This window comes from Physella acuta, unplaced genomic scaffold (assembly GCF_028476545.2).
Source record: "Physella acuta isolate Inbredline_101_S28 unplaced genomic scaffold, ASM2847654v3 ptg000341l, whole genome shotgun sequence".
Taxonomy (NCBI): domain Eukaryota; kingdom Metazoa; phylum Mollusca; class Gastropoda; family Physidae; genus Physella; species Physella acuta.
The window spans coordinates 49,416-63,888 of record NW_026731860.1 but is presented as its reverse complement, the minus strand read 5'-3'; the positions used below and the strand labels follow the sequence as shown (position 1 = coordinate 63,888).

At 38.0% G+C, this 14,473-nt stretch overlaps 1 protein-coding gene across 1 annotated transcript; it reads right to left on the bottom strand.

Moving 5' to 3' along the window:
- Positions 1-2,154: 2,154 nt before the first annotated feature.
- LOC131941024 (uncharacterized) lies at positions 2,155-14,262 on the bottom strand. Its single transcript, XM_059300006.1, has 8 exons — positions 14,006-14,262; positions 9,184-9,321; positions 6,915-7,034; positions 4,254-4,379; positions 3,507-3,623; positions 2,993-3,013; positions 2,313-2,369; positions 2,155-2,174 (listed from the first exon to the last, which is right to left on the bottom strand). The coding sequence occupies exons 1-8, from the start codon at positions 14,043-14,045 to the stop codon at positions 2,155-2,157; spliced, it is 639 nt and encodes a 212-aa protein (XP_059155989.1). The 5' UTR covers positions 14,046-14,262.
- Positions 14,263-14,473: the final 211 nt, after the last annotated feature.

The window sequence follows — 14,473 nt, the reverse complement described above, 5'->3', positions numbered from 1 at the left end:
ACAGAATCGCTAGGTACCGGATATCTCCCTAGTATGTTACGAATGAACTTGATTTTGTATTGGCGATAGAGTACTAGCCTGCTAAGCCGAAAGTCTCGAGTTCGAATCCCGGGTTCATGTCAGTAGAAAGTCCCTGACTCTACGCAGCTCTGATGGGTACCTAACTCACGTTACGGAAAGTTAAGGTGGCTGGGTATAGTGCTCATTATACACCGAGGTCACAGAAACATGTGAATTCACATGTCCCATGGACCGTCAGGTTCGAACTTTACTAAAGGGGATGTAGTAATTTTAATGAATTTTGTCATTATAAAGGCTAGGTATAATCGAGGGTGGTAAAGAATGGTAACGTCCGGTCTGCATCAAGGTAAAAACGCCCTTTAAATTAAGGTATTTGAACAATTCAACTATACCACTGGCAAGAACTGATTTCCATACATGAAATGAATTAATGAAAGTATCTTTATTTACATGAATCTTTCGTCGTTTTTATAACGTTAAGATTAAGTTAAATATTCTGGCGAAAACAGTACAAATGCGGTAAGGGGTATGTGATAGAACAAGTACGTTCATATCAACAGAGGCATAGCGAGGGTGGCGCGGGCAGAGTTTCTTCCAGGCATCTCTTCGGGGGGGAAGGCCCCCCCCCCGAAAAAATTCTACCGCCCTCCCCCCCCCCCCCCCCCGAACGAAATGAAATTTATATAATTTATATAGAAAATCTATACTTTTAACAGTGTCCGCCCCCCCCCCCCCCGAAGAAAGTCTACCGCCCCCCCCCCCCCCCGAAAATTTCAAGTGCCCCCGGAGAAAAAAGTCTGGAAGAGGCGGGTGGTGCGGACTGCACCGGCTGACACCCGACCTACGACGCCACTGCATATCTATTCACATCCTAATTGTATCTTTAATCTCAACGTAGCCATCATATGTAGATGCGTAACATAATGTGTACGTGGTAATTATGATCTATGGTGGGTGATAGGATTGGGCCGACTTAACTGGTAGCTCTAAATGTAGAAAAGATGAAAACAACCTACGTTTTAAAACTGGAAGGGACGGGTAAACGCAATGTTCTGTGTGTCCACTTGACCACCTGACAGGTAGATGGGTGTGAGTTAATCAACAAATTACCAGTGAGTCGACAATAATTTAGAATTTGTGAAATAAAGTCATAAATATAGACATTCAATGAAATTAAGATCAGTGAACATTTAAGTCAATCAATAATTATCAACTGGCAAAAGATTCAATTCATCCTATGAATAGAAGGTTTTGATTACTTGAAAAAAGGGCATTAAGGTTACTTGAAAAAAGGCATTAAGGCTGATACAATTATTTTGTTGTACTTAAAATAACACCATAGCCCCCCCCCCCCCCCCCCCAAAAAAAAACCACTCCCGCGCACACACACACACACACACACACACACAAAGGCACATACACACACAGAACCCAGACATTTAGGCTAGCTTGCACGAGCTCCACTACTAGACCATTTCCTGTATCCGATTCTAAATTAAAAACACTATCATGCACACACCACAATGGAAAAACGTCAATCCTTCGTGATCCCTGAAACCCCAGTGTTAGGCTTTCTCGTGAGTTCGATCAAGTTTGGCTTTCTATTTATAGAAATCTGACCACTCACCACACGGCTCGTAGTTGCACGTGAGCCTGCAGGTGCTGGTGATGAGCATGTCGAAGTAGCACTCATTCACCAGGTCCGGACACATGGGGTCGTAGTCCTTGCACTCCGCCGTCACGGGGCGCCGCTGTTGACTGGGGCGACGGGGGCGCCACTGTTCACAGACACAACGGGGGCGCCGATATTTAAATGCTCTGGAAAATAGACTCGTTAATAGATGGATATTTTAAGCAGTGTTCGGGCTATAGAGCGCACGATTATAAACCCTGGGGACTTGGGTAGGTATTTCGTTGTGTTTTGTATGACAAAGTTTGCGTGGAGTGGCTGAGTCCACACAGATCTAAAGCGTACCAGTCTCGAGTTTTAAAAACAAGATGCTGCTGACCACACAATTTATTTGTATATCGAGAAATCAGAAATAACTTAGCTCTACTTCATATGTCCTTTGACCTCGTCATAACAGTGAGTTTACTTTACTATAAATTCCTAGTTTTCCTTTTGATTTTCCTTTACTTCATCTGCCCTGAATCTCGTCAGTTCAGAACGTTACGTAATTATTTTTTAAAGTAAAAACGGGCTACTAACACTAAATAATTAATGACCGCTTTTATGCGTGTCATCCCTCGCCCCCCCCCCCCCCCGCAAATGATAATGTTTTTAGGCATACCTGATTGTGTATTCAATACTTGACTAGTAATGTTAGGTTTAGCGCCAGCATCTAGAGCTGTAATAAACAGAACACTCTTAGAGATTACAACCTTTCTTCTAGCGGAGAGCAGTACTACTTTGATCTAATGTTTACAAGTTGTGTACCTTATTGAGAAACTGTAATATCGCGTGCTAGTTTATTTATGCTCGAAAGCCAAAAACAATATATAAATGAAAGTGATAAATATTTATGTTCGAAAATCGAAGCAATACATGTTGATGTTCGAAAATCGAAGCAATATATATTTATGTTCGAAAATCGAAGCAATACATATTGATGTTCGAAAATCGGGGGCAATACATATTTATGTTCGAAAGTCGAAATAATACTTAGTACTGTTCGAAATTCGAAACAAGTGTTATTTATGTTCGAACAAAGTGTATGTAAACCGTTAACGTTCAACGTGTAGCGGGTAAGAAACGCATTTTGATTTAATTATTTACGTTTGAACAAACTCCGACTGACTATTAGTTACAATGGTAAGTCAAAACCTTAACCTAAGTTTTATTTTTATTTATTTTCAAATAAAGGTGTGTATGTTCACATTTCATAGTCATAACTAATGATTACTTTTTAGGATAAAAATGTAAGTTTAAAAACTACAACATAATTTCACAAGAGCAGGGAAAAAAACTTACCTGAATCAGGGGAGACAAGCACTGAAATAAAAAACAAAATGTCTAATAATACATGAGCTATATAACTTAGACCGCGGAAAGTAAAGACCCTGACATGAGATAAGATGTAAATTTATGTTGGCCTACATGCATGCATATTGAGATTTAAATTTAACTAAGACCATATGCAGAAACTTTATATATATATATATATATATATATATATATATATATATATATATATATATATATATATATATATATATATATATATATATATATATATATATATATATATATATATATATATAGATATATAGATATATATATATATAGATATATAGATATATAGATATATAGATATATAGATATAGATATATAGATATATAGATATATAGATATATAGATATATAGATATATAGATATATAGATATATAGATATATAGATATATAGATATATAGATATATAGATATATAGATATATAGATATATATATGTATGTATGTATATACACATATAATAAATGAAGTATTACCGTAAGGACATAAGTCACATGACCTCTGACACAACATCTGGGTCAAGTGGTCAGTCATACAGTTGTGTACGTGAATGAGTGCGCTGCACCTCTCGTCAACGTCATGGCACTTGGGGTCTAAAAATAGAAGCACGTGCTATAATTTCTGTTGTTCCAGCAACAAAATTTTTAAAATTCTACCTACTAGACTAGTTTTTTACGAAACAAATCTATTTTTTAAAATCTGACAGTCCTTTACTTTCTATTCTGAAGATATTTATCTCGTTCTCTATTCCCTCCACCTATCTTTCTATATTTATCTGTCATTCTAGTCCAGCACCTTTCCTTATCCTGTTTTCATCTTATCCTATACCATTCTCTTCTATACGGCTTTATGGGCCACCCATAACATACGTCACACTAATGGTTGTGTGTAAGGTGGTTGGGACGGGCGTTGGAATATTTTAATTGTGTGACGAAGGTTACATGTGACGTCACAATCTCGCAATTTTTTTTTAATCTGAATCTTAGCAATAGCCTTTTTACTTAAAGCTCCATTTTGTAATGAAAAATGACAATGTACCCAAAAAAGCATGACGTCATGTATGAACAACCACTTATCCATATTTACCCCCTTATTCTATCCCTCCCCCCACCCACCCCACCCCCCCCCCCTCACGATTCATTCCTCCCCTTCTCTTAATTCCACCCTCCCCATTATATTTCCAGTTCCCGAGCTCGTCTTTTATTTGATGACGTCACTCTCACCTGGAATCTCCATCATAGCAGCGCCATTGGAAGCGGGTGGTGGATGTGTTGCCTTAGGTGGCGGCACAGATGCAGAGGGACCTTGCACTGTCAGACCTGGATTCGAACCCGGGACCGTCGAGTTATCTGGTGAAGGGGAGACAAACGGGGTTATTCGTGAGTAAAATTGTAGTGTAATTCGATAAACAAGGATCTAGTAGTCTGGGTTTAACGACCGCTTGAGATCGTGATATAAGGGGAAATCACTCTCGGAACTTTTTTTTCTCCTGTTAATTAATTAAATAGATCTACCAAAATTACTCCATACCAGAGGCGTCGCGAGGCGGGAGTGGGGGTGCGGACCGTACCGGGTGACACCATTTGGGGGGGGGGAGTGACAACAAGACCAAAAAAATACAATTTTTTTTTAAATAAATATATTTTTTGCCAGTTCAAGGAATGGTTAATTAGAGTTAAAAAAAATATTTTAAGTACATATTTACGATCCCGACAAGGAAGGGGGAGAGGGGTGACACCATGACGTAAACATGCAAACTATAGAGAAAACAATGTAACACCAAGCTGTATTAACAAACCGACAGTAGATAAACATCATTAATATTAGATGTGAACACTTTAAAGACTTTTACCGGGGGGTGGGGGGGACACCAACTGCAAAATTTAAAGAGAAAAACAAAGGGGGTGACACCATGAGGTGCCGCACCCGGTGACACCCGACCTAGCGACGCCACTGCTCCATACCGTAATATCATGTTGAAGATTACAAAATCAGACGACGCTAGGGTGTTGTTAGACAAGACACCAAATTTTGAAAGTTGTAATAATATACTAGCACATGATGCTTCATATGTCCAGGTTACAGAAACAGGTGATTTCTACTTCACTTGCCCCATGGACCATCAGGTTCGAAAGGGGACGTTACTTACTTACTTTATTACACGATGCAAAGAATATTTAGGATAAACGTAGTGGGGTTGACTCTATGTCGTAAAGAATATTATTTATAGTTGAACATACACATGAAATGAAAAGTTAAACCCATACGGAATAATAAAAATTATTGAAAGAGAAATATTATTTTAATATTTGCTGCAAATTGTAAAAATAATAGAACGATCTCGCGTTATGAAACTGAATACTAGGTGCAGTGTATGGATTTTATAAAATCAGCATCATACTTTTAATTCATAACCTGTGCTGTATATTTAACAATCGCATCTGCACGCATTACTAGTAATGTGTTCACCTCTACATCTATACAAGCCATGTGTGCAGAAATATGTACACCTCACCCCCTATAGAAGCAATTTGTACACCTCTACCCCTATACAAGCCATGTGTACAAAAATATGTACACCTCACCCTTGTAGAAGCAATGTGTACAGAAATATGTACACCTGACCCCCTATACAAGCCATGTGTACACCACCTATCCCTACCCCAACCCATTTTTTAAAACTCTCAAACATGGAGACCATGTGATGAATCAGCCAGTGACTCTCCGTCAAAACTGTCACCCGCAAAGATTTATAAATAGGATAAAACTTGGCTGTCTCGAGAAATGTGTGCCGTGAATAATAAGGAAGCGATGACTAGAAAGAAAACGTAAACGCTTTGTACAAGGATATTGACTACTAATACACTTAATAACAAGTGTATACGATTTATATACTTCAATAGTGAATTATTTTTTAAAAATTCACAGCTATAGGTACTTTTTAACAAATTAATTTTTACATTTTTTTTTGTAGAGTTTATCTGCAATAGGAGAAAAAATTAACGTGGGTCCTTTACATACACATTTACCCATTTGAAGTGGTTCCTTTACTTTAAAAAAAGTACCGTCACGGTCTATTATGCAGGTGAGGTAGAGTTCACCTGTTTGTCACCTCGGCATATGAAGGGATGTGCTCTAACGGTGTGGCGGAGTCCAATGGTGGAGCATAGATTGCTAACTTCGAGTTCGAATCCCGGGTTGGTATCTATGAAACATTACTGAGTCCACTCAACTCTTATGGGTACCGAACTCATGATGGGAAAATTTAAGGCGGCTGGGCACAGTGCTGATTACACTATTTCTTCAAATGCTGAAGTCACCAAAAAGTTGGTGTCACCAAAAAGATAATGACATTAAAGATATGGTGTCACCAAAAGAAAATGTAACCAAAGATATAATATCACCCAAAGATATAATATCACCAAAAGATATAATGCCACCAAAGATATAATGTCACCAAAAGATATAATATCACCCAAAGATATAATATCACCAAAAGATATAATGCCACCAAAAGATATAATCTCACCAAAGATATAATGCCACCAAAAGATATAATGCCACCAAAGATATAATGCCACCAAAGATATAATGTAACCAAAATATAATGTCGCCAAAATTTAATCTCACCAAAGATATAATATCACCAAAAGATATAATGTCACCAAAGATATAATGTCACCAAAGATATAATGCCAACAAAGATATAATGCCACCAAAGATATAATGCCACCAAAAGATATAATGTCATCAAAAGATATAATATCACCAAAAGATATAATGTCACCAAAAGATATAATATCACCAAAAGATATATCACCAAAAGATATAATATCACCAAAAGATATAATGTCTCCAAAAAATTCAATGTCACCACTACTCACGGCAGAAGTTGCAGGTTTTCCGGCAGAGTTTCTTGGCCTGTTCCTGTGCACAGAATTGTTGGTTGGCGAATGTTGGACATTCAACATCGTGGTCCTCACACACAGTGGGATGTGCTGGATCTGTTGTTGGATAAATTGTTGGATGTATTGTTGGATATATTGTTGGGTGTATTGTTAGATATACATCATATCATACATGATACTTATTTTTTTAAACATCTATACGCCCTATATATTATATATATATATGTGTGTGTGTGTGTGTGCGTGTGCGTGTGTGTGTGTATATATATATATATATAATACATATATATTTACATGTACAGTTTTTAAAACATATACAAAACACATTATGTGAATGTGTTATTGGCACCAGAAGATTTCGTCAATACATTAACACAATGCGTGCAGATGGTCACGTCGTCTCCGCCTCACCCCCCCTCCCCCTCCGCGCCCCTCTCTTTTACTTTCTTCTTAATCCTCACTCATTAATCATCCAACTAAAAATCCACTAAACCGCACACAAACACACCTCATAGCCACATATTCTTACCACAGATACACAACACACAGATACAAAAAAACATACAATGACCACGTACCCACACACACACACACACACAAACGTGCATACACCGAATTTACAAACAAAAACAAGCACGTACACATACGCAAACTTGTCGCACTTTGACATTTACAGCTTGTGAACATGCGTCCTTTCAAGCTCGCCCCCCCCCCCAACCCCACCTTGTCTCCCTGGCTGTTTTTTTTAGGTGGGGGGGTGGGGAGGAGGAGACATACACGTTTTAATCTCTAGTACCTGACCTATTCTTACCTGGTAACGGAAAAACTAACAAATGCTCTTGTTTAAAGACAGGAGTACCCAATAGGGCTTTAAAGACAGAGTACCAACGGGGGCTTTAAAGACAGGAGTACCCAATAGGGCTTTAAAGACAGAGTACCAACGGGGGCTGTAAAGACAGGAGTACCCAATAGGGCTTTAAAGACAGAGTACCAACGGGGGCTTTAAAGACAGGAGTACCCAATAGGGCTTTATAGACAGGAGTACCCAATAGAGCTTTAAAGACAGGAGTACCCACTAAGATTTTAAAGACAGAGTACTAACGGGGGCTTTAGTCGTATCGTTACTTATAGAGGAGCACACAATCTTCACAGGTGAGACTCGACCTAAACGTCATCTATACATAAACCACTAAAATATCTGTGTTTAAAAACCACCTGAACCTTGCCTGTAAATAGACAACCAAGCCCTCAACTGTACACAAACTACTTAAATCACTTGTACAACAATCACCAACACCTCACCTGTACCTAAACCACTAAACAAAACCTCACCTGTACCTAAACCACCAAACAAAACCTCACCTGTACCTAAACCACCAAACAAAACCTCACCTGTACCTAAACCACCAAACAAAACCTCACCTGTACCTAAACCACCAAACAAAACCTCACCTGTACCTAAACCACCAAACAAAACCTCACCTGTACCTAAACCACCAAACAAAACCTCACCTGTACCTAAACCACCAAACAAAACCTCACCTGTACCTAACCCACCAAACAAAACCTCACCTGTACCTAACCCACCAAACAAAACCTCACCTGTACCTAAACCACCAAACAAAACCTCACCTGTACCTAAACCACCAAACAAAACCTCACCTATACCTAAACCACCAAACAAAACCTCACCTGTACCTAAACCACTAAACAAAACCTCACCTGTACCTAAACCACCAAAACCTCACCTATGCCTAAACCACCAAACCCTCACCTATGCCTAAACCACCAAACAAAACCTCACCTGTACCTAAACCACCAAAACCTCACCTATGCCTAAACCACCAAACCCTCACCTATGCCTAAACCACCAAAACCTCACCTATGCCTAAACCACCAAACCCTCACCTATGCCTAAACCACCAAACCCTCACCTATAAACCACAAAAACACCATCTATACCTAAACCACCGAAATCTCATCTTTACATAAACTACCAAAAACCTCACCCATACCTAAACCACGAAAACCTCACCTGTACATAGACTACCAAAACCTCACCTGTACATAGACCACCAAAACCTCACCTGTACATAGACCACCAAAACCTCACCTATAACTAAAACCACCAAAACCTTACCTGTACATATACCACCAAAACCTCACCTGTACATAGACCACCAAAACCTCACCTATAACTAAAACCACCAAAACCTCACCTGTACATATACCACCAACACCTCACCTGTACAAAGACCACAGTATCGGATACACAACGTGATGGCATCATAAGGGTCAGCACAAATGTTTCTCTCCAGGTCAAGCCGGCCACAGTCCATATCTACATCCTCACATTTGGTGGCTTGACCAGTGGACACTAGGGCTGAAAGGCGAATTGGTCACAGAGCATTCAAAGACAGAGTATTTATAGAACAATTATCAGAGACACAGTGGGCATAGAACATTTAGTGAAGACACAGTAGTTATAGAACATTTAGTGGAGACACAGTGGTTATAGAACAATTATCAGAGACACGGAGGTCATAGAACAATTATCAGAGACACAGTGGCCATAGAACAATTATCAGAGACACAGTGGCCATAGAACAATTATCAGAGACACAGTGGCCATAGAACAATTATCAGAGACACAGTGGCCATAGAACATTTAGTGGAGACACAGTAGTTATAGAACATTTAGTGGAGACACAGTGGTTATAGAACATTTAGTGGAGACACAGTGGTTATAGAACATTTAGTGGAGACACAGTGGTTATAGAACATTTAGTGTAGACACAGTGGTTATAGAACATTTAGTGGAGACACAGTGGTTATAGAACATTTAGTGGAGACACAGTGGTTATAGAACATTTAGTGTAGACACAGTAGTTATAGAACATTTAGGGCAGACACAGTGGTTATAGAACATTTAGGGCAGACACAGTGTTTATAGAATATTTAGTATAGACACAGTAGTCATAGAACATTTAGTGGAGACACAGTGGTTATAGAACAATTAGTGGAGACACAGTGGTTATAGAACATTTAGTGGAGACACAGTGGTTATAGAACATTTAGGGCAGACACAGTGTTTATAGAATATTTAGTATAGACACAGTGGTCATAGAACATTTAGTGGAGACACAGTGGTTATAGAACAATTAGTGGAGACACAGTGGTTATAGAACATTTAGTGGAGACACAGTGGTTATAGAACATTTAGGGCAGACACAGTGTTTATAGAATATTTAGTATAGACACAGTGGTCATAGAACATTTAGTGGAGACACAGTGGTTATAGAACAATTAGTGGAGACACAGTGGTTATAGAACATTTAGTGGAGACACAGTGGTTATAGAACAATTATCAGAGACACAGTGGGCATAGAACATTTAGTGGAGACACAGGGGTTATAGAACATTTAGTGGAGACACAGTGGTTATAGAACAATTATCAGAGACACAGTGGTTATAGAACATTTAGTAGAGAAACAGTGGTTATAGAACATTTAGTAGAGAAACAGTGGTCATAGAACAATTATCAGAGACACAGTGGTCATAGAACATTTAGTGGAGACACAGTGGCCATAGAACAATAAGTGGAGACACAGTGGTCATAGAACAATTATCAGAGACACAGTGGTTACAGAACATTTAGGGCAGACACAGTGGTTAAAAAAAATTAGTGGAGGGGGGTGCGGACCGCACCGGGTGACACCATTTAGGGGGGTGACACCAAGCCAAAAATATTGCAAAATGTACAGAAGAAAATGGCATTTTGCCAGATCCATTAGTGATTAATTAAAGTTAAATAGTCTTTTAAGTACAAATCGACAATTATTACAAGAGGGTGGGGGTGGGGTTATACATACATACACACACACACACACATATATATATATATATATATATATATATATATATATATATATATATATATATATATATATATATATATATATATACTTAGTTTCTTGGGGGGGGGGGGGGAGGGGTGACACCACGAAGTGCCACACCGGGTGACACCCGACCTAGCAACGCCACTGATCATTATGTCACAAAACATCGACCTTCACTCCTTTGACCTTAACTTATGTCACAAAATGTCATAGCCCTCACCAGGGGCGGAACTACCATGCCACCAGACCCCGCAATGCGGAAGGGGAGGGGGGGCAGGACGTTTAGGGGCCCAGTTCCGACCAAAAAAAGAAACCTCTGAATTGTTTTTCATAAATTATGTTTTTCATGCATCTTGAAAGTGGTTTAGTAAAAACAATAAAAACAGGTCTACTATAGTAGAGATTGTTCTACAGTTACTATCGCACACTGTAGCGTAGAAAAATATTTTTGAAAATCTACAAGAGCTGTAGTTTGAAAGGTAGGCAAACGTTCACACTACTTCCACGACTTACTGCCCTTCTTTAAAATAAGGGTTCCTATGAACCTCAATTAAAATAGTTTTGTACTATGTATATTAAAAAGCAATTGATTCTCTGAATTATTATTAAAATAAGAAGAACTAAACAATGGTATAGATATAAAAATCAATGTTTTAAAAATTAATATTATAAAAACCAAAAATTATAAAAATAAACATAACGCGGGAAACCATTAATAAATTAAGCTTACGTCTTTATATAGTTTTGACCAGCCAAAGAAATTTACTGGGTCTAAACATAATCCTAATATATAAATCCCCACGTTCGCACATCTCTCTCTCTCTCTCTCTCTCTCTGTCTGTCCGCAAAATATTTTCGCCGGACATCACGTCAGAATCGGCAGCGATATATGAAGAACTTTTTACGGACTTTTGTTGAAAATAATATGTTAGATGTTTTAAATGTATAACCACAATTTTAGTTAAAGAAGAAAAATTAAAATTAAAGGCGTATTCGAATGTAGAGAAACCGTATTATTTATGCAACCGGAAAAGCATTAATATATGTGAAAAAGAACGCATAAAACTGTGACGTCACTATTGCTTATACATTAACTAATGACGTCATCTGCCGTGTTTAGAATGAAAAGAAATGAACTATTTCATTCAAATTTGATTTAGATCTACGTACACTATGAAATGTATACAATACAATTTTTCCGGCCTAAACTCATAAAATTTATTTTATGTATTTGGATTCTAGATCTAGAGATTCTAGATCTAGCTAGACTAAATCTAAATCTAAATCTACGCAATAACTAGATCTAGACGTAGACGCTAAGATCTAGATTTAGTCTGATTTAGACTCTAACTTCTCTTAAATCAATTCCAAAAATAAATTTCTATATTAGGACTAAACTATTTCAAGACTTATTTATTTTATACAAAATCTTTGTTTGGAACTGGCTAATTTGGGATAAAAAGTTAATTTGAAAGAATAGGCATATTCGCGTAAGTTAAGATTTTAAAATACGTGTTTCATTCTCCGTATTTTATAAGGTGCCGAAATAGCGGAGATGTTAGTGTACATTAAACCACGCAGGTGGTGCGGGTTCGAGACACAGCAAGTCAACTTGGTTAATGTTTTCTTTTTTATTATGCTCGGGCTAAACTTAAAAAAAAAATTCTTTTAGGAATCTAGATCTAGATCTAGATTGTCGGGTGTCCGATAGGGCACTTGCCTTGGTGCGACAGAACACGGGGGCCGGTTGGCCGAAAAGTCTACGATGTGGGGGTCAAAACTGACCTCGACTGACCGGTACCTTATATGAGCTATAAATCGAAAAAAAAATGTCCACGGAGGAACCTCTTCATAACTCTTGAGGTCGTAGACCGACCTTCGGGCGAATTAATTAAGCATTCAAATTCTCAATGTTTTCGAAAGCCTAAGCGAAGCTGGGCAGCATGCCTAGTTTTATTAAAATCCCTAATTTATTTATTTTTTTGCGGGGGAGACTGTTTTTTCTAGTTCCGCTACTAGCCCTCACATACTCACAAACTACCTTCAACAATTTTCTTTCTTAATTACCGATCACCAAAGTGGAAAAGCAACACCTTTATTTGTAAGAAATAGCCTACATTAAATATTGCAACATCGCATTTCTTACAACCCCTTCACGAATGTCGCACATTCATAAAATCAGAAACCACCCTCCTATCCCACTTAATTAATCCACGTGAATTGTTTTTACTATCTTGTATGTGGAGTATAGACTGGAAGTGTTGTAGTGTATTCGTGCCAAAAATTGAAATCGAGGTTTTAACAAATCCCGACATTCTGCGTTTTTATGAGTCGGAAAAATGTCTGTGTCTGTCTTTATGTCTGTCTGTGAACACGATAACTTGAGTGCCGTTTCAATTATGTTGAAATTCCTTACATAAACATATCCTCGTTGTATTTTTTAATCAACTTCTGTGCTATTTCCGGTAACCGGAAGTGGTACTTACTCTATGTTCGGCTTTTGAAAAGCCGATAACTTGAGGATCGTTTACGCTAGGTGGACGAAATTTCACATAGAAGTATTAAATTGTATGCGCAGATTTCTACAATTTTTAAAAAGATGTTTGATATTCGGAAGTGATACTTTACTCTTTCCGTACTTGAGTACTATTTTAATTAGGTAAACGAAATTTCAAACATAAATATGAGAGCCTATACTTAGATTTATTTTAATTTTTTGAGTGACCTCCAAATCTGGAAATGGTACTTCACTCTATTTAGAATTTAATAATATTTTTTTACATCATACTTTCCTTAAAGCAGAAAATTCTAAGAAATGTTCACCTCTATGGGTTTTTTTTTTTAGTAATACAAGCATATACAAGCTTTAGTAAGTTACAAGAGATGGATCATGCAGAAAGAGAAAGAAAATTTTTAGTGAATCTGGACAAAATTTATTAAAATAAGTATTCTGTAAGCAAATTTTTAAAAAATGTGTAGGCAAACTAAATTTATATTTTACTTTCTAGTAAATCTTTTCATTTGTGTAGGCTGTTGTTTTTTTATATGATAAAAGCCTTTTCCCTTATTTTTTTAATGAGATAATTATTTATATCGCTATACACCTTTTATTAACTCTACCAAAATAATTCGTACACAGCACAATAATTCAGCAATGATCCAACTCACCGAAAAGAAATACTGAAATTAGCACAGTTGTGGTCTCCATAGTTCTTAGTAGGTAAAGGGGTCCTTTAAAATAAAAAAAAATGTGTTTACGATGGTAAGTTCCTTATAAATATAAAATCCACGGGAGGTTTCTTGCGCTTCTTTTGGGGGTGTCGGGAGTGCCCGTGGAGTGTCCGGTCACGTGTGCGGAGTATCACAACGACGGTCGCGCCTCGGCTCAGTTTGGGGACAGCGCACGGTCGTCACGTGACTTGGTGAACACTCGGGATCAATTGCAGCTCATTTCTCGCCCACTAGTAGAACCCCCCACCCCCTCCGTGTAATACACCAACCCCCGTTTCGACCCCCCCCCCCCCCAATCCTACCCCTCCCCCCAACTTAAAATCTTCATCTAAAAAAAATCGCATTTTTCTAACCTGTCACGTTTAAGCCAAATAGCTGCCTTTGCGGGTTTTCCCTAACAGGTAG

Bases quoted from the DNA above. Each gene is read 5' to 3' on its own strand.
- LOC131941024 (XM_059300006.1), bottom strand. From the start codon at position 14,045: ATGGAGACCACAACTGTGCTAATTTCAGTATTTCTTTTCG. The intron at 9,322-14,005 runs GTGAGTTGGATC...TTCGCCTTTCAG, and splicing joins AATTTCAGTATTTCTTTTCG to CCCTAGTGTCCACTGGTCAA. The intron at 4,380-6,914 runs GTGAGTAGTGGT...CCCCTTCACCAG, and splicing joins GAAAACCTGCAACTTCTGCC to ATAACTCGACGGTCCCGGGT.